Raw genomic sequence first — 25,066 nt, forward strand, 5'->3', positions numbered from 1 at the left:
TTGTAAGATCAGACCGACGTTTAAAAATAAGGATGATGGGGAGTTGTTAAGCACTTTCAACGTATATGAAATTTTGCACAGGCGAATAATTTGTACCAAAATGGTGCCGAAAAACCTCACAAATGAACAGAAGGACCATGGAAGAAACGTCTGCGTTGATCTTGTTGAGCGGATTACCAATGACCACGAATGGTTCAGTCATGTGATCATTGGTGATGAATCCTAGATTTTTGAGTACGATCCTGAGACAAAGCGGCAAAGTGGGGAGTGGCACACTGTGCCGGCCGGAGTGGCCGAACGGTTCTAGGCGCTACTGTCTGGAACCGCGCGACCGCTACGGTCGCAGGTTCGAATCCTGCCTCGGGCACGGATGTGTGTGATGTCCTTATGTTAGTTAGGTTTAAGTACTTCTAAGTTCTAGGGGACTGATGACCTCAGAAGTTAAGTCCCATAGTGCTCAGAGCCATTTGAACCATTTGAGCCAGTGGCACACTGGGACATCTCGACCGACAAAATCTCGAATGAGCAAAGCAAAGATCAAAACAACGCTGATTTGCTTTTTTTGACGATAGGGGTATTGTGCATAAAGAATTTATCCCTCCAAGACGAACTGTCAACCAAGTGTTTCACGAAAATGTCCTTCAAGGAAAAGGGTGAATCGAGTGAGACGGAAAACTGCAAACAAGTGAATACTGAGTCATGACAACGCCCCACATCACACGGACACTTCCATCATGGAATGTTTGTCCTGAAAAGGCATTCCTGTTGTTCCACAATCCTCTGTTCACCTGATGTGAGACACTGTGACTTTTTTGTTTTCTCGAAATTGAAACAGTCTTGAAAGGACGTCATTTTGGGACTCTGCAGAAAACCGAAAAGAATGTGGCTGACATGTTAAAGGCCCTACCAACTGAAAACTTTCAGCGCTACTACCAAGACTGAGAAAAACGACTCCGCCCATGTATAGCTGCCGAAGGAAGGCACTTCGAAGAGGACAGTATTCTTGTTTGAAATAAATAACAGCTCATTTAGATAAAAAAATCAGTCTCATTACTTTTCTCACACTCCTCGTAGATCCAGCAAATAATCGAGGATGTAGGCTGCAATCGCTACTCTGAGATGAATAGGTTGGCACAGGAGAGGAGGTGAGTGAAGTGACAACTGTCAGATAAATCTCCTAGGATTGTACGGCGATCCACCCCGGACCGTTGGGTTTGTAGTCTAGTTGTACATCGCACAACCATCGATCCAGGCATTAAAAAAATATGTTTTTAAGATGAACTTTTCTTTTCAAAATTTGTGCAACTAATTTAAAAATATTGTATTATGTAAGGTTTCTGTACCGTCCTGCAATTTAATAGGCAACATTAATTGCAATATAAGAATCTACGAGTATGATGACCTAATAATATAAATGAAAATTAAATTTAGTTTAAAACGAAAGCCAATGGTATGAAATTGTACGCGAGTGGAATTTTATGGATACTAGAAAAGCAGAAAGAAGAAAAACAGGAAGAGTAGTGTTTAACGTTCCACCGACTGCGCGGTCGTTAGAGACGGAATAAACTACAGCATCGTTAAATGTGGCTGTGTCTGGCACCGTTACGCGCCCCACAACGACTGTGTCCCAGTTGTTTTTCAACTTTTATTAGTAGTGCTCGCTGTGGTCTTCCATAGATTTTGCTTGTTTAACATTCGCTGAAGGGAAAATAAATGACATTTTAGAGCATTAAGCTGTCTGACCAACAAAATAATGTCGTACTTTAAGGAAGCGGTTTTACTGCATGCACGTGATACAGTGTGGACTCAGTGCCGTATCTGTGCCACCTATCAGTCGTACAACTGCAGCACGCTCACCTGGCTCGTGGCATAAATCGCTAATACCAGCCCGGATGATAACAGGCAGAGTTTTAACTGCATTTCTGCAGGGAAATCGTGTACCACCCGTAACCATTCACTGCCCCTGTTCTGCAAGTACAGTAACAAATTAAGAGCGAAGTCTCTTCAAAGGTACAGCGCCCATCATAACTTAAGAAACATTGAAATGCACAGTGAAAGCATGAAATTCGATTGGAGATGGCTTATTTGCTACTGAATGAGCGTTACGAGCATGCACTGCACTGGCCAAAACTTCGTAATCTAATACACGTTCTTAAGGAGAAAATATTATAAGAGGCAGAGCTCCAATGAGTCAATAAAAAAGAATAGAAAAAAAAGTCTGGTACTCAAACCCTTATAAGGAATACCATTAGCACCACGAGCAACGTAAAAATCGAATTAATAACAAAACGAGTAATGGAACGACTGAGACAAGTTGAAACTAAGTGCCACCGGTTCTGGAACCAGGACCCCGGCCCTTGCAGGACACACTTACTGCATTGTAAGCCAGAGCAATTACTATCTGTTTCCCTTATTTTCGCAGAGCACTAGGCAACTCTTGCAGGACTCTTCAAGTATGGCGAATGTTCCAAGTAGTTATCAATTGGTAACATCTCACAACTTATCCACTCTAGATTTCTTCTTCTTCTTCTTCTTCTTCTTCTTCTTGTGGCTTCACAACCCTGTGTGTGTCTTCGCCTTCTTAACACTTTCTTTCCGCTCTGTCCTCTCCTGTACCTTCCTTCTCCATTCTCTGATCCCTGAACTCTGATGTTTCCTTTCATGTCGTCAAGCCATCGTTTACGTGGTCTTCCTTTTAACCTTCTTCCGTAGGTTTCCATTGGAAGACTTTCTTTGTAGTGCTTGTGTCCTCCATCCTTAGGACATGCCCCAGCCTAGCTATCGTTTTACTTTTAATTAGCCTTACAATACCAGCTCCTTGTATGAGACGATCCATCTCATAAATGGGCCTTGCTCTCCAGGTACCTTCATTGTTTTAGATTCCTCCATAAATTTCCGTAATTTTCTTCGTTCAAATATTCTGAGTTGTTGTTCATTAGTGTTGGTTGCGTCCATGCTTCACATCCATATGTAAGCACTGACCTAATCATAACCTTATATATTGTCATTTGAGCTGCCGGTTTTCCATTGTAGATGTCATTAGCTTATTAAATGTATGATAACAACTATTACCATTTAAAATTCAAGCTTTTATTTCAGTGAACATGGAATTTACTTGATTAATATTAACCCCTAGGTATTCAAAATGTTCTACATGCTGAATATTAAAACCTGCTGCTGATCAGTTATCCAGATTATTGTCCCCTGTTCTACGGAATTTCATGAATTTCGTTTTGGATTCGTTAATTTCCAGTTCCCTATGCTGTGTGGTTTCTTTCAGTTCCACCACTACTCTCTCCAGTGACTTCATTTCTACTCTAAACATATACATAGAGTATATATGGTATCCAGCTGTGATCTTTGTGGATATAGCCAATAATTTCTCTTCGTCTTTCTCATCCCTATACCTGTCGGGTGCATAAAGCACCCCGGGCTTCCTTTAAAAGACAAACCGCTCCAAACAAGTGCTAGTGCACGCACTTGTTTGGAGCAGCTCAGTGCTCCATACTCAGTTTTCGAAACATATCCTTCATTTGTTACGGAGTAAAATGGTTTGCCTTCTTACAAGTAAGAAAAACTCGGCTAACTTCGTGATACTAAGGTCAGATAACTTTTACGATATCAAAGAAGTAAGATACAGTGTAAAGGTCAAGGAAGGTGAAAGATGAGGGATTGTACTTGTAATATTCAAATAAACCAAGAGTTTCAAACTCATTATTATTTTAGAACTAGTAAGATAAAAATACAAATAGTCTTTTTTTTAACTTGTATAATTTCGTGTTGCGCCTCAAAAAAGCGGGGATGGATATTTTAGTCACTCTCTGCGTTACGCCCTATGCATGTTATCTCCCATTCATATTCTACCAAGTTTTGGTACTTGAAATGAAACCACAGGCCACTCTATAGGCATTCTATCCAGTTATATCCTGAACATCGTCCTTAAAATGTGCAGAGCAAGAAGGGCACAAATCACTTGTTGGTCTCGTCTTCTGAGTATTTGGTCTTCTCCCTGAAGTGGATGCCTGCGTGTGGCTACTCTTTTCCATTCGTCTCCTTTTGGGGTCCCTCGGTTGTGGTAGCTGGTTTTCTTGTCACCCAATAATAAGGGAGTTCTCTTTGTAGAGCAGCCGTGCCCTTTCTGCATTACTTCCCCTTTCCTTATCCGACAGACAGAAATGGTGAACTGGAGTAAGAATTCCTGCATTCATGTCTGGAACTGTTGCTGAATTTGTTGCAGGAATTCCAAAACAGACAAATGGAGCTGGAGCAGACACTGTTGGGAGAAGTCCTGCATTGGCAGTTAGGGCTGGAAGTTCTTTTTCTGCTAACTCACATCTTGGAGCTCGCTAAGATTGAAAGCACTGTCTGGAATTGCGGTCGGTTCAGAGGATGATACCAGTATTCGAAAAAGCAGAGGTAATCTTCAGTGAAAACTTTCTTGAGGAGAGGAAGAAAGTCCAGTAGCGTTGTCTTACGGCCCTTCGTCTTGAGGTAACATTGAACTTTTGACCTTCATGATCCCTTCAGTGGTCCAAATATTCTAACAAATATGCTAACATCCAAAGGTTTCAGCAAGTGAATAGCGTGACTGCTGAAAGTAACAAAATAAATCCCTTTTTCCTCGCTGAATTGAAGTGCTGCAGCAGACAGCTGGCTATAGTGAGAATCTATAATCAACATTAAGGGTCTCACGGAAAGGACAAGTGACAAACAATGGTGAAGGAAATTCATAAAAATGTCAAAATTACACCACCCATTTTTCGAGACAGTTACGAGACATTTAGGTGAAGCACTTTTTTGAACATCACCTGCGAGACCCATCCCCCTTAAAAATAATCAGATTTGGTCCACTTTCTCCTGCACCATTTATAGTGAGAAAAACTGTTTTTGTCTCACCTCTTTCAGCAGTAGTGTCTTACACATCTTACTCTGCTTGCACTTTGGGACTAACCACTTTTGAGGCTTTTGGAATAGCCAGTTTCATCGAGATCCCCAAATTCTTCCTGGGTAGTTTCTTAATACTGTCTTCTATAGTCCCTGCTAAAAAGTCTTGTAAAGGCCATTCATATTTTCTATTGTGGACGCAATTGCCCTATTCACAGATATGTTCTCAGTTTGCCTCATTACAAGCCCGTATCTTTGCCCGCAACGAACCCACCAATTCCATCCCCCAGTACCCTTGTCTGAGTTGACAACTCAAATGCTTCTCTTCGCGCATATGTTCAGTTTATACAAAACCAAGCTCTTACATTCTTATGGTGTAAGTTGCCAATTTAGTCGCTTGTTCCACCGAAAGAATAAGTGATCTTCCCTTTTTTATTTGTTGCATTTCTGCTACGGAAGTCGATCTGGAAGTGTCATGTAAGGCACCCTGTAGGTTTTAGATGCATTGTATGCAGACCATCGTTTCTCGAAAACACATCTTGCAGATAATTACGGATAGGACACTGATCTACTTTTAAATAATGTCACTATTCGGCATCATACACGGAACTATATTTTAGTGTTTTTTATTTTTTATTTTATTTTTTTATTTTTTTCCCCTGTAGACGGCGTTGTTAAGTGGAATTGAAACAGGAGGCTTTAGCTTGAATGGAACTTTCGGTTTTTTTGCCTTTATTGCATTCGATTCCCCCTCCTCCCCTCCCCCCCCCCCACCCCCAGAGGGGGTCGGGCTGGCAGCAGCGTAATATGCTGCTCTACAGCCTACAGAAAAGTTAAAAAATATAATAAGAATATAAACAAACAAGAAAAACAGGCGATAAAACGGTGACATTGTAAAAAACTGTAAAATGGCGGAAAGTTGTGGAAGAACTTTCGATGTTGAAAGTGTGGATATGTGCTAACGAAAGATGTTTCTAATTTAAGTAACTGATTGAAAGCACACAAACTTAATACAAAATATCATCTACAGAATGTTAAAGTGAACTTCCTCTTTACGTTATAATGATTCAAAACTTGAAAATTCAACGAAATTTAACTAAAAAAGCTTCAATAATTGCAAACGAGTTTTCTCGAGAACAGGTTCTGTCAATAACCGTTCACTTTCCATAGAAGTTCCTAAACGTCGTAAAAGAGACGCTGCTAGCGTAATTACAACTGCTAGCGCAATTATAACTACACCATAAGTAAGTACAGTTCCTGCCATCTATGAGGGAGAAAAGGAATCACGTCCACATTTCGTATAAGTCCGTACCGATCAAAGGAAGGAATATCACGAAATCAAACAAGTCACGAAATTACCCGAGCTTTCCTTACCTAAGGAGAGTGGTCTAACCTTCCCACAAAGTCTTGCAGAGAAGTCCTGGTACATAATTGCTCTACCCCATACTGAAGTACAAGTAAATCGGCTAATATCAAGTCATTAGATTTATGGTTAAGTTCTTGATATGAAAGTCAAACGTCTGTATCTGTCTATCCACCCTCACCTACCTTGGCCTCACCATTGGCCATCACCTCACCTGGATCCCTCATCTCCGCTCCATCCAATCCAAAGCCCACAACTGCCTCCAACTCCTCAAACTCCTCTCTGGCCGGACATGGGGGTTGCAACCCTCTACCATCTCCACAACTACAAATGCTTAATCCGTCCCATCCTCTGTTATGCCAGTCTCGCATGGATATCTGCCTCCCCCCCCTCCCCCAAATTCTATAAGTCCCTCCAGATCCTTGAGCATCATGCACTCCACCTCGCCTTCTGTATACGCCTCCCGTCCCCTACGTGGATCCTCTATGACCTCATTCCTTTCCCCCATCTGCTCTTATTCCTCGAACATATCCGCATACTCTACACCTCCCGCCGCCTTGATCCCCCTCACTCCCTGGTTGCTCTTCTCCTCTCCCATCCCCGCCCCCTGCCACACCTTCACTGTTGTGTCCTCCCTACCCTCCATCTCTACACCCATCATCTCCTTTCCGGTGGCTTCCATCAACTCCCCCTCCCGGATGATGCCCTCTCTCCCTCCATTTATCCCTCCTATCAACTCGCCCCCCCTCCTTTCCTCCATCCTTTTCCTGGGCTCCCTCTCCCCCCCTTCCATCCTCTTTTTTCCCCACCTACCCTCTCTCAGACCCCTTCTCTCCCTTGAGTCCTTTTGCATTTCCCTCCTCTGCCTTTTCCCATTCCCTCTTGCGTCTGCCCTGCCCCTCCCCCCTTATGGGTCCTCTCCCTCCTTTGGTTCCCCCCCTTCCAGTTTTCCTCTCCTCCCTCCTTGTTTTCCCCCTCATCTGTCCAGGCCACCCTCCACCCCCTCCATCTGCCCTTGGCTATGGTGTGTCATCATTGTGTCGACATTTTAGTGCAGTGTTTACAGTGAGTGTTCAGTGTTGTGTGTCTTTTACGAAGTGTTGCGAACGGAAATCATACTGTCACTAGGTGTGATTGTTTTTCTCTTGCGAACAGAAACCGGACTGTCGCCATGTTTTTTAATTGTCTGTCTACTATTTTACCTGTCTGCTTCCTATGTATTTTATTAGCATTGCCAACCCTTTGCTTTATGTTTTAACTTTCCACAATTTCCCGCCGTTTTACAATTTAAGTCACCGTTTTATCGTCCGCTTTTATTGTTTCTTCTCTTCTTCTTAAGTTTTAAAAAGTCTGTAGGCTGCAGAGCAGCGTACTAAGCTAGAAGTTGGTTTGCGTGTTTCTACATCTGAAAGATGATGTCTGCTCAGATTTCGCATCAGACGCGTAAGAGCGGCGCAAGTAGATATGCTTTAAATCCACACTGTAACGGCTGTGGGCGTTAGTTGCCTTTGATATTGGACGTGGAAGATTGATAATGATCAAAAATGCCTTTAAGACGACAAAGGCGCCATTATGAACATCTCACCGAGTTTGAACGAAGTCGTGTAATTGGGTTACAAGAAGCTGAATGTTCATCCTGCGACATTAAAGAAAGCATTGGCAGGGATGTAATCACTGTACATGAATGCAGGCAGCGGTTGTCACGAGAACATACGGTTACAAGAAGACCGGGCTCCAAACAGCCATGTGGCACTGCAGAGAGGGTAACCGTGTACGGCGTATGGCTCTGGCACATCGTACTGTATCTGCAGTAGCAATCTGAGCAGCAGCACTTGGCACCACAGTGACACAACGGACTGTTACAAATCGGTTACTTCAAGGACAGCTCCGAGCCAGACACCCTGCAGCACGTACTGTACTGACCCCAAACTACCGCCGTTTTCGACTTCAGTGGCGTCATGCGATAGCTCACTGGACCATAGGTTAGAAACCTGTTATGTTTTGTGATCGAAAGCTGGTTCTGCCTCAATGCCAGTGATGGCCATGTGTTGATTAGGAGAAGAGTTGAGGATCTGCAACCAACCTGTCTGTGAGCTACACACAGGGGACCTACACTTAGCGCTATGGCTTAGGGGTGCTGTTTCTTATGACAGCAGGAACCCTCTCGTGGTTTTCTCAGGCACCATTACAGCAAATTTGTACGTCAATCTCGTGATCTGACCTGTTGTGCTGTCATTCACAAATAGCATTCCAGGAGGTGTTTTCCAACAGGATAACAATCGCTGTTGTAATCCAATACGCTCTATGGAGTATCGACAGCTTGCCTCGGGCTGCCCAGTCACCAGTCACCATCTGTTTCCAATCGAGCGCATCAGTATGATCGGACAACAATTCCGGCTTCATCCACAACTAGCATTAACTGTCCCTGTGCAACAGGCACCGGCAAATTAATTGAATTAAAAAAATTAAAATTATAGTGTTGTAGTTCATAATGGTGCCGCCAGAGGGTTCTCGAAACTATCCTACAGCCGCCTCCCTCCCCCCTGTCAGGAAAAAAAGCGTGAGTTGAAGGTGCTATCTTTATTTTTGGTGGGAAATGTGTACAGTTGAGGCGATGTTCGTGTTGGACAGAGAGGAGTTTTATAAGTGTGTTACCTGTAAGCATACAGGTGAAGACTGCATCCACAGCCTCCTACATGAGGAATGGGAAAAGGTGATAACAGATGAGTAGAGGGGGAATACTTTGCAGCAAATAATGATGATGCAGTGTGATGGACTGAAGACGCATTTCACAACTCACAGAGGCTATTGTCTGTGATGTAGCTGTTCGTGTTTTTGAAATGGCCGGTCAATCCACAGTGTAAAAAACGAGTTTGAACCCCAACTGTGGTATCGATAGCTACGATCCCACAACATGGGTGCGCTCTCGTAGGTTGGCACTACGAGAGCGGACGAGCAACGCCGACCACAGCGCCCTCTAGCCGACGCTGTGGAGCTCGACGAGCGCCGCTCCACATTCAGCCCATTTGGTCGCGAGTAGACGACCAAGCAACATTGTTTCTATTTCATAGTAGGCGAGCTACTACAGATTTTGCCTTTGTAACTTCTAGTAGCTGTTAGCTTTGATACATGTACGGATTCACACCTACGTGCTCATCTCAGCTAAAGTTAAGTAACCATTTATGTACCCATATTTTTGCCTATAGTTTTTCCCCCATCTGCTCCTATTCCTCGAACATATCCGCATACTCTACACCTCCCGCCGCCTTGCTCCCCCTCACCCCCTGGTTGCTCCTCTCCTTTCCCATCCCCACCCCCTGCCACATCTTCACTGTTGTGTCCCCCCCCTACCCTCCATCTCTACACCCATCATCTCCTTTCCCAAGGTGGCTTCCATCAACTCCCCCTCCTCGATGATGTCCTCTCTCCCTCCATTTATCCCTCCTATCAAGTCTGATACTCACCCCCCTCCTTTCCTCTCTCCTTTCCCCGCCCCCTTCCATCCTCTTTTTTCCCCTCCTCTCTCTGCCCCCCTTCTCTCCCCCGAGTCCTTTTGCATTTCCCTCCTCTGCCTTTTCCCATTCCCTCTCGTGTCTGCCCTGCCCCCCCCCCCCTTATGAGTCCTTATGAGACCTTCTTTGGTTCCCCCCTCCCTTTAATTTTTCCTCTCCTCTCTCCTTGTTTTTCCCACTCATCTGTCCAGGCCCCCCACCACCCCCCCCCCCCCATCTGCCCTTGGCTATGGTGTGTCATCTTTGTGCCGACATTTTAGTGCAGTGTTTACAGTGAGTGTTCAGTGTTGTGTGTCTTTTCCGAAGTTGCGAACGGACATCATACTGTCTCTGGGTGTGATTTTTATATCTCTTGCGAACAGAAACCAGACTGTCGCCAGCCATGTTTTTTAATTGTCTGTCTACTATGTTACCTGTCTGCTTCCTGTGTATTTCATTAGTATGCCAACCCTTTGTTTTATGTTTTAACTTTCCACAATTTTCCGCCGATTTACAATTTACGTCACCGTTTTATCGCCTGCTTTTATTGTTTCTTATCTTCTTCTTACATTTTAAAAAGTCTGTAGGCTGCGTACTAAGCTGCTGCCAGCCCGCCCCCTTAGAGGGAAATCGAAATTCAATAAGTTAAAAAAAAACCTATAGTAAACTTGTAAAATCTACAGGCAGTACCGAAGTACTTCACCTTTTCCTGCTCCTACTCGCGTCTTTCACTCTCGGACTATTCTGCAGAAGCAGTTCACAGGAGCAGTTTCAAGCGCCGCCTATCCAGGCAGGATACAATACCAATCACCTTCCCCAGCCATCCCTTTTTACTGACCACAGACTCCTACCACTGCATTGCTGTATGCCCTACTCGGCAAACACCCTGCAGTCCTGGTATTCTCTTTTTCCTTTGGCAATCTATCCTATTCCACTGCCTATGAGATGTCCCCTTGGTATAGCTGCTTAGGAACTTTTACACAGATTCATGGTTACAAGGGGAAGGAGAGCAAACTACCACTCAAGTGTAGGAAGCCTAATACACACTAACACAGCCAATGGAAAACGCTTCACTGTTCTAATTACACATTGAAATTGTCGTGAAAAAACCACCACTCAGAAACAACGGATCATAATGCAACACACACACGGGGGGTTGAGAAAACTCATTGTAATAACACAACTACCACAAAAATCGACCTCAACAGATCTCATAAGGAGAGAGTGGTGGCAGCTGCACGTGTGTTCATCTCAATGTGCAAACACTGATTATCCAGCTTCGGAACCAGTCTTACGTCTCCTCCTACCACTCTACCCCCCCCCCTCTCTATCTTCCCTGCTGTATGTAGGGATACAGGTTTCCCACGTCTGTCCTATCCTGTCGCTAATGGTACACAAGGAGTTCCACCTGCTGGCAGTGGCATACTGTATCCAGTCTGCAGAAATCAGTTACAGATGGAAAAGAGACTCTAGAATAAGACGCTTCCTGCAAGCCATTAAAGGTACTTTTCGGGAAGACTGGTCCCCTGGGACAATAACAAAATACCTGATTCTCCATCACAGCGGCGTGCTCTCAGACGTCCTGGATGTGATGGTGTGGGTCCGAAAAAGGCTCTTGGGTACGTAAAATCAGGCTCATGTAGGAACAATATTGAAATAATATCTTCCAAATGAATGAGATACACACAACTCTTTACACTAGTCTCCTTACAATGCGTCGATTCACCCTACAGGCGGAGAGCAGTCCGCCGGCTGGAGTGGCCGAGCGGTTCTAGGTGCTATAGTCTGGAATCACGCGACCGCTACGGTCGCAGGTTCGAATCCTGCCTCGGGCATGGATGTGCGTGACGTCCTTAGGTTAGTTAGGTTTAAGTAGTTCTACGTACTAGGGGAGTGATGACCTCAGGTGTTAAGTCCCATAGTGCTCAGAGCCATTTTTTTCAGAGCAGTCCAATGCTGTATTTGGTTATAACACATCACCGCTAGGGTTTGTTCTACCTCTTCAGGTAAACTGTCTGAAGGCTGTCTGGTAGAGGTTTAAGACACTCCACAGTACCGAATAATGGCTTTTGGTATGCAGCTATGTGTTCTCATATACTGTGGAAGGATGAGATATCCAGAAAGTCGCTTTTAGGAACATACACCTAAGTGAAATGCTTCTCGACAACGCTCTAGGTGCATCCGTGGGTATTTGAAACCCACTCTGGGAAAAACGAGCACACACAACCTTTGAGGGATATTGGTGTGGAAAGAGTGGCATTCCTGCTGTACAGACGGTGGAGGAATAGACGGTGGAGGAATTCTACACAGATTAAAACTGTGTGCCGGACCGAGACTCGAATTCGGGACCTTTGCCTTTCGTGGGCAAGTGCTCTACCAACTGAGCTATCCAAGCACGACTCACGCCTCGTCCTCACAGCTTTACTTTCGCCAGTACCTCGTCTTCTACTTTCCAAAATTTTTGAACTAATTGCTATTCATTAAAGATTTGTTTATTGACATAAAAAAATGTTTTCTGTCACTCTGTCTATAAACGGATTTCGTATATTCCCACTGCGCCTCAGACTTTTTACAGTTGATGTTGTAATCTACAACGAAGTATAGCCTGAACGAAACTGTATATGAATATTCAGTCAGACCTTTAGAATAAATTATGCTTTCCTGGTACATACTGGGGACATTGTTTGTCAAGCAGACCTATTAAAATTACCGAATATGTATACCTAAGATTGTTCTGCAATTTATCTACTGAATTCCTGATTATGACTCCTAAAATTCGAATACCTCTTATACTTTTAGCTGGATGTGTAGACTGTAGATTTAATGGAATATTCGGTAATGGTAGGGTGAAATATCTAGAAACACTGCTTCAAAAAATCAGGACCTATCATAGTTTATTAAAAAAAAAATTTGGTGTATGCCTATTGTTTTAATCGATTACACAAAAGATCTGTACTTTTAGCAGAACTAAAGGTGGAATTTGGAGTTACCGAGCCAGATTAAAATCATCTCACCTGTCCACATTACTTCCTATAGAATCAAGACTGAGTCTAGCTTTCTTATGTTCTCACAGCTACTGTTGATAGAAACATCGTCTTTCCAGATGTGTCACGGTGACACAGTGCTAATGTCAATATGGTGGTAGCTACGACTGGTCTTAGAATCAATAATTATTTATCACTTACATAACATGTGATGATTACCGTAGTGAATTACCACAAAATACGGAATTTCATCAACAGTCTTAAGACCTTTACCCAGTTGGTTTAATGGTAGCAGGCTACAATGTCGCAACTAACAGTCAGCCGGCACGGTAGCTCAGCGTGTTCCGTCAGAGGGCTGCGTGCTCTCTGTAATAAAAAAAACTGAGTCAAGTAACCAACGATCAATTTGAACGAATGTCTTGTGACGTCCGCCCCGACCAAACGCAACGAACTATATCGAACAAAATGAGTTAAAAAAAAAACCAGTCCGGTGGTTACATACGTATAATTCCGAAGAAATATTAGACATAGAAAGCATCCGCTTAGTAAGGAGTGTGTTACAGCGACAAATGAGCCATTCCTAAGAAGTTGGTCAGCATCATTATAAACACATTGGTTGAACATAACTCATTTTTCTTCTTAAAAGGAAACAGTGTATGAATCTTTCCTGTGATAATATCTATCAAAAAGTAAAACCATATACGTCTCAGAGCGTTTTTTAATGAGCCTGGAGCCCGAACAAGATGGCAAACGTAACCCAAATTTCTGCATATTTGTCTCAGAACGTTTTCTCTCTTAGTACAATCAACTTTATAAAGTATCACTGTGTAGACAGACTACAAGCATTTCTCTCAGAGGTATTAGGCTCTGATATTACATGATTTGTGATATGTAATCGATAACATTGTGTTGCTGGAGCTCTAACGATATGTGAGAGGTGGTTTCGTGGTAGAATCTTAACGTCTAACAGCTGCTGATATTATTGTAATGAGAACAAGCACGGAGAGCTTTTTGCTAATAAATAATCCTTCTTTGTTAATAAGAACGTAGCCAGCAGCGTCTAATTTTCCCCCTATACTTTTTGTTTGCGCTATTGGTTGTCCAGCTCCAGTATGCTCTGTGTACAATAAGACTATACCTGGGATATATAGGAACCTGTCATTAGCAAAACCTGTTGGTTTATTGGGTGAGGTTGTGGCTAGTTATGGAGTTAGATTAAACCAAGTTCTGAAGATTGCTGTCGGGTTTTAAAAGTTATTACTAGATGACAGTAAAGTTAAACAATATTTCAGCTTGAATTCTTCATTTTATAGATGGAAGAGCTGTCGACACATACTACCAAAATTGCAGTGTTCGCAGCTACAGTTCAATTTAAACCTCCAGAGTGGATAACAGTTGGTAGTTAGGTGACTTTACCTATGAGTAGAACTGGTTATTAGGTAATCGATTTTAATAGCTTTGAGTTAACTAAACATTGTACACAAAAACAGAGGTGAGGTCAGACATTGTACAATGACCACATCAGAAAACCGCTGTCTCCTTGGGAGAAATCATCAGGGTAGGTATGTTGAGAAAAATAAATAAATATATGCACATGGGAAATATGCTGAAGTTAATAAAGTTTATTTTATTCAAAAAGTTTCAAGAATTTCACTTAACTGACATACAGTTTTTTTCTACAAATCGCCTTCTGTTTATTAGATGAAGCTAAATGTGTGTTCATGACAACTTATGTACACAAGGTTGGGCTATTTCCTGAAGCAAATGAGTGATTGTGTTTAGCTTTATTATAATTATTGCATTAATGAATTGCTGTATCTCACTCTGCGACATAGCAACAGTTGAACTGTTAAGCGTATGTATGAAATGCTTTCTCTAACGCTTAGGACGGGTATGCAATGTGTAAAGCGTAACGTCAGAGGGGTGGGGTGAAAACTGAATGATGGTCGACAGTGAATGATGGTGCGTGGTGGTTTTTGGCAGATTATGCTCGATGTGAAATGATGGTGAATGTGGAATGATGGTCGTCGACACTTGTAACAAATGCGACCACACTTGACCATAGACATACGACTGCATATGTGCAAGATCTGCAAAGTGACACCATCTAGGCAGTGCGGTGCAGCATGGCTATGGGCTAGTGATGCCTTGGCCCCCTGGCAGTCGCCACCCTCGACTTGCAGTGCTCACAGCTGAGCGCTGTGGTCTCGGGATTTTCGCACTGTCTTCCAGCTTACGCTTTGCAGGTTGCTCGTGCACAAGTGTTTTCCGTGGACCCTTCTGTCTTGAGCAGCCGTGTGCGACAGACAGATTGAGTGGTATTTGACGGAACTGTTACTGAGTTCGCTCAACGAACCTGGCGTCCTGTTCGTCTTTGATAAGCAGAGATCTGCCAACTCCCACTGGTAAACCTGTTGTGAGCAGAAGTCTTCTTTGAGATATGTTGCTGTGTTTCAGCGAAAACTGTGGGTTCCCACACACACACACAGAGGGTAAATGCATACTTTGAGGCTTTTCTTAGAAGTAGTCTGACAACGATATAAATTGAAGAGTTTCAGGGAAACCTCTGTCGGCAATCTGCATCCCTCCCACGGGTGTCTGTTTCTGTCTACTTCAGAGCCACCGACTGTTTTAACACATGAGTCCTAGGAAGGTTTTTGTAGGAATTCTACACCCCTCCCATCTACATCAAAGCAGCCAGCCTTACAACTTTTCTCAGATCCATGGATGTCTTTGAAAAATGGAGTGGTTCCTGGAAGCATCGTTCTTCGTCTGTGAGAGCAGACCAATATTTTTCTAGGAAGGCCTTTGAAACCACGTCCACAGCTCGAAGTCTAGTGACTAGCGTTGCTGAGTCTGGATCACGGGATCCTGGGTTCTTCCCAGTCGGGTTGGGGATTTTCTCTGCCTGAGGACTGGGTCTTTTTCTTGTCCTCATCATTTCATTGTCATCATTCGTGACAGTGGATAGATTGAATTGCGTAAAAATTGGGACTTCGTACGTGTGCTGATGATTGCACAGTTGAGCACCCCAAACCAAACATCATCATCATCTTTGAAATTGCTACTTTATGGTGCAGAGGCTTCAGCTTGCATCCCCTACAACTCACCCCAGCTCCAAGGATGGCTTTGAAGCAGGCGCTGAATGATGAGGCTGCTCTGGTGGTTAGCATTCTTTGTCTGTGCTGATCTTCCTAGGAGGATCTATGAAACTGCTGTAGCTTTAGAGTGGGGTGGTTCTGAAGGTCTGCACCATAAAGGTTTCCGGTATTCACTTACAACCATTTAGCTTCTCAGTATTTTACAACCATCAATGAAAGCCACCTCATTAGCACAAAAAGGGCCCCTTCCCTCGCTGGTGGAACAGTGGGGGCCTCCCAGCCAAGTGACACAGCTAACACATAAACATAATGCGTGCTACTGATATTTTGCATCACCGTTAGATGTTGTGGTCTTGTACCCTCCCCACCTGTAGCAGTTACCTGACTCACTGCATGATTGCGCCACTACTGCCCTGACACAAGCCCAAGGCTGCCAGCTGAAAGGCACTACATGGCAGCTGCTGCAGTGTGTAGGTGGGCAGGGGCTATGCCCTCCCAGCATTCTGCAGAGACCAAGCACATTCATGAAAATGGTATTAATGGCGTGCTGCAGTGATGGAGTTTTTTCTAGTCCAGCGCATATGCTTGGAGTTGATAGTGGAGGGTGCATGTATCATTCAACTTGTGGTACATGTTAGGTGATTCTTGTTGTCTGTTTCATATATCAATTAATGATGCTTTTTAATCATGTAATGATATGTAATTAGAACATGTAGTAGCCAATACTGGCACCTCCCACACCAACGGCTGAGCTTTTTCCTCAAAATAAAGAAAGAAAAGACTGTACCTTGCTCTCCAGCAGTTAAGCAAAGATTGAGCCTTTTTCCTGCCCGTTCACGTGTGGGGAAGTGGGGGAAAGGAGAGGGGAACTGGGAGAGGGGGAGTCCAACAGCGTCCTATGATGACAGTATTGTGAACTAGGGCTTCAAAATCTGAAATTCCTGCCACTTTTGAATTTGTCGCCATTTTTTGAAATACCCATTATTTTTTGAAATACCCATCATTTTTTGAAATACCCACCATTTTTAATTTCCCACTATATTTGAATTTCCTGTCATTTTTGAATTTAATTAATTTGTATAATTAATTTAATTAATTTGCATATCAATGTAACAGATTTACTTAAATTTAATTGCGAACTTGCCATATCTAGCACCCACTGGGAGGAGGGTGGCTGATATATTGAATGAATCTGGCAACATGCAGAGTACACCAGGTTGAAGATTGTTCCCCTACTTCTACAGTCAATAATTTTTGGTGTTGCCATTTTTTTCCATCAGTATTAGTGGTATTGATAAGTACTGTATGAGAACTCTTATTGTAAATTAGTTAAAATATGACAGGAATTTGTATGGTGGCAGAGTGTATTCCTGTTTACAACAATCTTTCACGAAACTGTCAAAATCAGGCAGAGCCATAATGAGTTGTGCGTGGCTCGTATTCCTGCCATCATGTATTTTACACCCTGTTTTTAACGTACTTCATCCTCACTATTTTAATTTAAATTACTACTGTCATTGAGTTGCTGCTTTGCCTGACTGTGACCGGCGCTAGCAGCGCGTATCGATATATCTCCTCTCGTAGTATCTTTGCTCGACTGCTATTACTTCCCGGTCTTTGTATGTCGCAAGCGAGTTAGGGTCGCGAGTTTGGGGCTGCCAGTTAGTTGGAACACGTCTGGAGCGCAGTTCGGACCTGTCAGTCGGGGGTTGCAATGCGGCACTAGTGCAGTCGGAGCAGCAGTGAGGTATGCGTCGACATGGCTCGCCAGACCATTGCTGCCATGCATCACTTGAGCCGGGCCACGGTCTTGGTAGATTGTCGGTCAGTCGTCCTACCGGACGATGCGTTTTAGCCCACCAATGGTTCACGAGTCGGCTGTGTGTGTGTGTGTGTGTGTGTGTGTGTGTGTGTGTGTGTGTGTGTGTGCATGAACTCCCGATTTGTCTCTGTGTGTGCCTAGTTGCTGTTGGGTATTGTTCAGATCTTCGTGCAAGTGTTTGTCAAGTTGTGTGTGTAGTTGGCGTTATTTCTACTGACGACTATTTTAGATGTTGTCGGTATTCCGCAGGAGTCTGTCGGTTGCGGCGGACCAGGGAAGTTAGCTCCACGCAGTGCAGTCGGCCGGGTCTGCTGTCGGTCCCTGTGCAGTGTCGGAGCATGTGTGGAGCTGTCCGATCGCTACGAGCTTCGTGGTTCACCGACCCAGGACGTCAAAGTTGAGTAGTGGTTTCGAGTACCCAAGCCACGTCGATTCATGTTGTGTGATTCGTTTCGGTGGTTCGCTGTTGGGGAGGTTTTCCTGTGAGCGACACGGAGTGTTTGTATTGCTGAAATTTAGCTGCCATGCGGTGGAATTATCTATATTGGTTGACTACAATTCAAGTGCACCAGCAGAATTTTTCTGCCTTGTGGCCTTTAGTGTTCCGGTTACCTGACCTGGCCACAAACGTAATTTCAGGCAGTGTCCTTTCCTAACCTGTTGTCGCTGTCCAACTCAGTGTGTAGTTTTGACAGCTTAATTCATATACATGTTTGATTGTGGATAATTACGTCCGTATCATTTTGTGCTTGAGTTCTCATGTACCGATTAGTGGCAAGCAAGTCGTTTGTCAGTCGGTCCGTGGCTGTGTAGTTGGGCTCACCACCTGTCTCACCTAAGTGAACGAGGGCAGACCGACCCCCTGGAGGCTTCTGAGCGCTGTTGTCTTTACTGTCTTTCTCACCGATGTTTAATTGTCTGTTTATAATCTATCATAGCCAATGATTTAAAAAAAATTCTGGGTTTTACTGTGTTTTATGTAAGTAAGTTTGAATTCCGGCAAGTGGATATTTCTCGAAAGGTTATTACCATTGTGTGGTCTTTCCTTTAGTCTGGTTTCAGCTACTTAAAACTTAAGGCTGAAGGTTTTTTTTTTTAATTTTGGAAAATTGATTGTGGGCCCTCATCCTTGGAAACTTATTCTTAAAATTACCTTTCAAGCTTAAACATTGCAGCTTGGAGCCTTATTCTTAAAATTACCTTTCAAGCTTAAACATTGCGACCTTCTGCCTTTGAAAGGTTGTGGTAATTTATTTTAAAATCTTGAAAATTTTATTGAACGCCTTCAGCCATTTGTATTGCATCATATATATATTTTTAATTATTTTATTTTTAATTGTAACTGCTTGTTCTCAGTCATTTGAAATTTACTTTGTTGATTTAAGATTTAGAGTTTGAAACTCGTAGTTGTAAAATTTCGGCTATGTGCCACTTTGGTTGTAAAAGTGTTATTAAATTACAATAAATTATAATTTTAAAGTGAAAATGACCCCAACCTTATTTGGCCCTTTCAACAACCCTAATCACCTGTTCTGCCCAGCGGGTTTAGCGGGCGTCTCACATAACTTGTTCTTGCAGCAATTTTATAGTTTTCCGCAGTCACTTGCTCTCGCACCACATCAGTCAAATGCCACGTGATTATTCGAGCAACACTAGAAATTTTATGGTATTCTGCGGCATGTCAGGAAATCCCAAGCTCGCTGGAACGCGAGTATAGTTTGCCCAGCCCAATTGTTGTGAAGGCCAAGGCCCAATATACGGATGTAGTGTTGAAGAAGAAGAAGAAGGAAGGAAAAGGAGAAAAATGAAACCCTACACAGGGGCCTACAAGAGCATTTCGGGTCAGTGGTGACATTACCTGAACTGATTGAGCAAACCTTCCGTTACCTGTAATCTTGGACATCACTACATATGAGGACTTTTTCCATTGAGTAATACGCCCTGCTCTAGTGAACTCGATAGTACTCATTGTTCACTTTCAGTATTACACTGTGATTGTACTGAATGAATCAATGTATTCTTCAATTCTAGAAAGGTGCACTAATTCTGCTACGTACAGTGCCGCCGCTGACCCAGAAATCTTGAAAGGGTGGAAGCCGCAGAAACAGGCTGAGCAACATGCACAACGAAAAGCTACACGACGAGCAAGCATTGGTGGAACAAAAAATCTTTATGGGTCTGAACAGCCTATTGCTTATGCCTCTTAGACTTCTGAGTTCCAGATAACTACAATCAAATTGAGAGAGAAGCTCTTGCCATTATTTCTGGGGCTCAAAATTTCTACGCCTTATTATATGGAGCCAAATTTCAATAAAACACTGACTAGAAACCACTCCTTGACCTTTATGGACCCAAGCTGTCTGATAAGACAGCCAACAACTTGATTACTGGGCCCTGGTTCAAATGGCTCTGAGCACTATGGCGCTTAACTTCTGCGGTCATCAGTCCCCTAGAACTTAAAACTATATAAACCGACGTACATAAACTTAAGTAACCCATGCCTGAGGCAGGATTCGAACCTGCGACCGTAGCGGTCGCGTGGTTCCAGACTGTAGCGCCTAGAACCGGCTGGGGCAGATGTGGAGGAGGCTGGGCCAGACATGGAGCAGGCCGGGGCAGATGTGGAGGACGCCAGGGCAGATGTGCGGCAGGCCGGGCTGGACGTGGAGCAGGCCAGGGCAGAGGAGGCCGGGCCAGACGTGGAGGAGGCCGGGCCAGGCTTGGAGGAGGCCGGGCCAGATGTGGAGGACGCCAGGGCAGATGTGGAGGAGGCCAGACCAGATGTGCAGGAGGCTAGGCCAGACATGGAGGAGGTCAGGGCCAGTGTGGAGGAGGTCGGGTCAGACATGGAGGAGGCCAGGACAGAGCTGCTGGTGGCCGGGATAGACTTGGATGAGGCCAGGCCAGGTGTGGAGGAGGCCAGGCCAGATGTGGAGGAGGCAGGGCCAGGCAAGGAGGAAGCCGGGGCAAATGTGGAGGAGGTCAGGCCAGACGTGGAAGGGGCCAGGGCAGACGTGAAGGAGGCTGGGCAAGATGTGGAGGAGGCCAGGCCAGATATGGAGGAGGCCAGGGCAGACGGGGAGGAGGCTGGGCCAGATGTGGAGGAGACCGGGACAGACGTGGAGGAGGCCAGGGCAGACGTGCAGCAGGCCGTTCCAGATGTGGAGGAGGCCAGGGCAGACATGGAGGAGGCCGGGCCAGATGTGGAGGAGGCCAGGGCAGACGTGCAGCAGGCGGGGCCAGACGTGGAGGAGGCCAGAGCAGATGTGGAGATGGCTGGGTCAGATGTGGAGGAGGCCAGGCCAGGTGTAGAGGAGGCCGGGCTGGATGTGGAGGAGGCCAGGGCTGATGGGGAGGCCGGGCCAGATATGGAAGAGGCCAGGTCAGGTGTGGAGGAGGCTAAGCCGGATGTGGAGGAGGCCAGGGCAGATATGGAAGATTCCGGACTAGGTGTTGAGGAGGCTGGGCCAAACGTGGAGGAGGCCGGGGAAGATATGCAGGAGGCCAGGCAAACTTAAAGGAGGCTGGGGCAGACGCGAAGGAGGCCAGGGCAGACGTGGAGGAGGCCGGGCAGACATAAAGGAGGCCAGGGCAGACGTGGAGTAGGCTGGGCCAGACATGGTGGACGCCAGGCCAGACAAGGTGGTCACTGGGGCAGACGTGGAAGAGGCCGGGCCAAATGGGGTGGGGAAAAGGCCAGATATGGAAGCAGCAGTGCCAGGCATGGAGGAGGCCGGGGCAGATGAGGTGGATGCCGGGGCAGATGTGGTGGAGGCCGTACCAGATGTGGAGGAGGCTGGGCCAGATGTGGATGATGCTGGACCAGACTTGGAGGATACCGAGGCAGACATGGAGGAGGCCCAGGGCAGACGCCGGGGCAGATGTGGAGGAGGCACATAGCCAGATGTGGATGAGGCTGAGACAGATGTGGAGGAGGCTGGGGCAGACTTGGAGGAGGACAGGGCAGAAGTGCAGGAGGCCGGGCAAGACGTGGTAGAGGCTTAGCCAGATGTGGAGGAGGCCGGTTCCGACATGGAGGAGGCAGGGAGATATGTAGAGTAGGCTGCGCCAGATGTGGAGGTCGCTGTGGTGCTTGCTGGGGCAGATGTGGAGGAGGCCAGGCCAAACGTGGGGAGGGCCAGGTGAGATGTGGAGGTGGCCAGGCCAGATGTGGAGGAGGCCAGGCTTGACGTGGAGGAGGCCGGGCTTGAGGTGGAGGAGGCCGAGGCAGACGTGGAGGAGGCTGGGGTAGATGTGTAGGAGGCCCAGGCCAGACGTGGACGACGCCGAGACAGATGTGGAGGGGGCTGGGTTAGACGTCGAGGCTGGGGCAAACGTGGAGGACACGAGGCCAGACGTGGAAGAGGATGGGGCAGACATGGAGGGGTTTGGGGCAGACGTGGAGGAGGCTGGGGCAGACGTGGAGGAGACCGGGGCGGACGTGGAAGAGGCCAGGGCAGACGTGGAAGAGGCCGGGGCAGACTTGGAGGAGGCTGGGCCAGACGTTCAGGAGGCTCGGACAGACATGGAGAAAGCTGGGACAGATATGGAGGGGGCCGGCAAGACATGCTGGAACCCAGGGCAGATGTGGAGGAGGTCGGGCCGGAAGGGAGAAGACAGTGGGAGACGTGGAGGAGGCTGGGCCATACGTGGAGGAGGCCAGAGCAGATGTGGAGGAGACTGGGGCAAACGTGGAGGAGGCAGGGGCAGACATGGATGAGGCCAGGGCAGACAAGGAGAAGGTGGGGCCAGACGTTCAGGAGGCTGGGAGAGACATGGAGAAACCTGGGCAAGACATGGAGGGGGATGGGCCAGACATGCAGGAACCTGGGGCAGACATGGAGGAGGCCGGGCCAGAAGGGAGGAGACGTGGAGGAGGTGGGGCCAGATGTGGAGGAGGCCAGGGCAGATGTGGAGAACGCCAGGCCAGAGCTGAATGAGGCTGGGCCGGATGTCGAGGAGGCCTGGCCAGACATGGAGGAGGCTGGGCCACATGTGGAGGCGGCGAGGGCAGAGAAGACTGGGCCAGACATGCAGGGGCCTGGGCCATGTGTTGTGGATGCTGGGCCAGGTGTGGAGGAGGACGGGCAGGATGTGGAGGAGGCCAGTGGAGATGTGGAGGAGGCCAGGCCAGATGTGGATGAGGCCATGGCAGACAGGAGGGGGCCGGGCCAGATGTGCTGGAGGCCACGAAAGACGTGAAGGAGGCCAGGCCGTGGGTGAAGGAGGCTTGGCCGGATGTGGAGAGGGCCGGGCCAGAAATGGAAGAGACCGGGGTAAACGTGGAGGACGCAAGGCCAGATGTAAAGGAGGACAGGCCAGATGTGGAGGAGGCCGAGGCAGACGTGGAGAAGGCTGGAGCAGACGTGCCCAGGCCAGACATGATTGAGGCCGAGACAGATGTGGAGGAACCTGGGGCAACATGGAGGAGGCTGAGCGAGAAGTGGAGGACACTGGGCCAGACTGGAGGAGACAGTGGAAGAGGTGGAAGGGCAGATGTGGATTTGGCCAGGGCATACATGGAGGATTGCGGGGCAAATGTGGAGGAGGCCAGGCTGGATGTGGAGGAGGCCAGGTCATATGTGGAGGAGGCCGGGACAGACGTGGAGGATGCCAGGTCAGACGTAAAGGAGGCCGGGGCAGATGTGGAGAAGGCCGGGCCGGTTCTGGAGGAGGGTGGATCGGATGTTGAGGAGGCTGGGCCAGACATGGAGGAGGCCAGGGCAGACGTGGAGGAGGCCATGACGGATGTAAAGGAGGTCGGGGCAGACGTGGAGGAGCCTGGGGCAGGCATGGAGGAGGCCAGACCAGATGTGTAGGAAGCCAGGCCAGACGTGGAGGAGACGGGGGCAGACTTGGAGGACGCCTGGCGAGATGTGGAGGATTCCCAGGCCAGACAAGGCCGAGACAGATGTGGAGGAGGCTGGGGCAGACGTAAAGGAGGCCAGGGCAGATGTGGAGGAGGCCAGGCCAGATGTGGAAGATTTTGGGGCAGAAATTTTGGGACAGATGTGGAGGATTCCGGGGCAGACATGGGGGAGACTTGGCCAGACGTGTAGGAGGCCAGTGCAGACTTGGAAAAGGCCGGTGCAGGTGTAGAGGAGGCCGAGCCAGATGTGTAAGAGGCCAGGCCAGACATGGAGGAGGCCGGTCCAGACGTTGAGGAGGCTGGGACAGACATGGAGGATGCCACCCCAGATGTGATGATTGCTGGGGCAGATGTGGGGGAGGCCGGGCCAAACATGGTGGGGGCCAGGCCAGATATGGGGGCGGCTGGGCTAGACATGCAGGAGGCCAGAGCAGACGTCGTGGATGCCTGGGCAGAGGTGGTGGAGGACATGCTAGATGGATATAGAGGAGGCCAGGCCAGATGTGGAGGAGGCCGAGGCAGATGTGGAGAAGGCTGGAGCAGACATGAAGGAGGACCAGGCCAGACATGGATGAGGCCAAGACAGATGTGGAGGAACCTGGGGCAGACATAGAGGAGGCTGAGCGAGGACACTGGGCCAGAAGGGAGGAGACAGTGGAAGAGGTGGAGGGGCAGATGTGGATTTGGCCAGGGCATACATGGAGGATTGCGGGGCAAATGTGGAGGAGGCCAGGGTGGATGTGGAGGAGGCCAGGTCAGATGTGGAGGAGGCCGCGGCAGACGTGGAGGAGGCCAGGTCAAACATGAAGGAGGCCGGGGCAGATGTGGAGAAAGCCGGGCCGGTTCTGGAGGAGGCTGGGCCGGATGTCGAGGAGGCCAGGCCAGACATGGAGGAGACCAGCGCAGACATGGAGGAGGCCATGACGGATGTAAAGGAGGTCGGGGCAGACGTGGAGGAGCCTGGGCCAGGGGTGGAGGAGGCCGGACCAGATGTGTAGGAAGCCAGGCCAGACGTGGAGGAGACCGGGGCAGACTTGGAGGAGGCTGTGCCAGACGTGGAGGAGGCTAGGCCAGACGTGGAGGAGGCCTGGCGAGACGTGGAGGATTCCCAGGCCAGACTTGGATGAGGCCGAGACAGATGTGGAGGAGGCTGGGGCAGACGTCGAGGAGGCTACGGCAAATGTGGAGGAGGCCAGGCCAGACGTGGAAGAGGATGGGGCAGACATGGTGGGGTTTGAGGCAGACGTGGAGGCGGCCGGGGTAGACATGCAGGAGGCCGGGCCAGGCATGTAGTAGGCCAGGCCGGATTTGGAGGAGGACGGGCCAGACATGGGAGGAGGCCGTTTCAGACATGGAGGAGGCCGAGGCAAATGTGGAGGAGGCCGGGCCAGACATAAAGGAGGCCAGGGCAGACATGGAGGAGGCCAGGTCAGATGTGAAAGATTTTGGGGCAGAAATGGAGGAGTTTGGGACAGACATGGAGGATTCCGGGGCAGACATGGGGGAGGCTTGGCCCGACGTGTAGGAGGCCAATGCAGACGTGGAAAAGGCC

General features: G+C 47.4%; 3 protein-coding genes across 3 annotated transcripts; all 3 read left to right on the forward strand.

Annotated features, from left to right (window-relative positions):
- The first annotated feature begins 21,897 nt into the window (after positions 1–21,897).
- LOC126176575 (uncharacterized) lies at positions 21,898–22,365 on the forward strand. The gene has a single exon (XM_049923737.1). It carries the CDS (start codon positions 21,898–21,900, stop codon positions 22,363–22,365), a length of 468 nt encoding a protein of 155 aa, XP_049779694.1.
- On the forward strand, positions 22,362–22,847 carry LOC126176576 (uncharacterized). Its single transcript, XM_049923738.1, has one exon. It carries the CDS (start codon positions 22,362–22,364, stop codon positions 22,845–22,847), a length of 486 nt encoding a protein of 161 aa, XP_049779695.1.
- A 1,365-nt stretch (positions 22,848–24,212) lies between these two features.
- Positions 24,213–24,807, forward strand: LOC126176577 (uncharacterized abhydrolase domain-containing protein DDB_G0269086-like). Its single transcript, XM_049923739.1, has 2 exons — positions 24,213–24,508; positions 24,627–24,807. Exons 1-2 carry the CDS (start codon positions 24,213–24,215, stop codon positions 24,805–24,807), a joined length of 477 nt encoding a protein of 158 aa, XP_049779696.1.
- Positions 24,808–25,066: the final 259 nt, after the last annotated feature.

This window comes from Schistocerca cancellata, chromosome 3 (assembly GCF_023864275.1).
Source record: "Schistocerca cancellata isolate TAMUIC-IGC-003103 chromosome 3, iqSchCanc2.1, whole genome shotgun sequence".
Taxonomy (NCBI): Eukaryota; Metazoa; Arthropoda; class Insecta; order Orthoptera; family Acrididae; genus Schistocerca; species Schistocerca cancellata.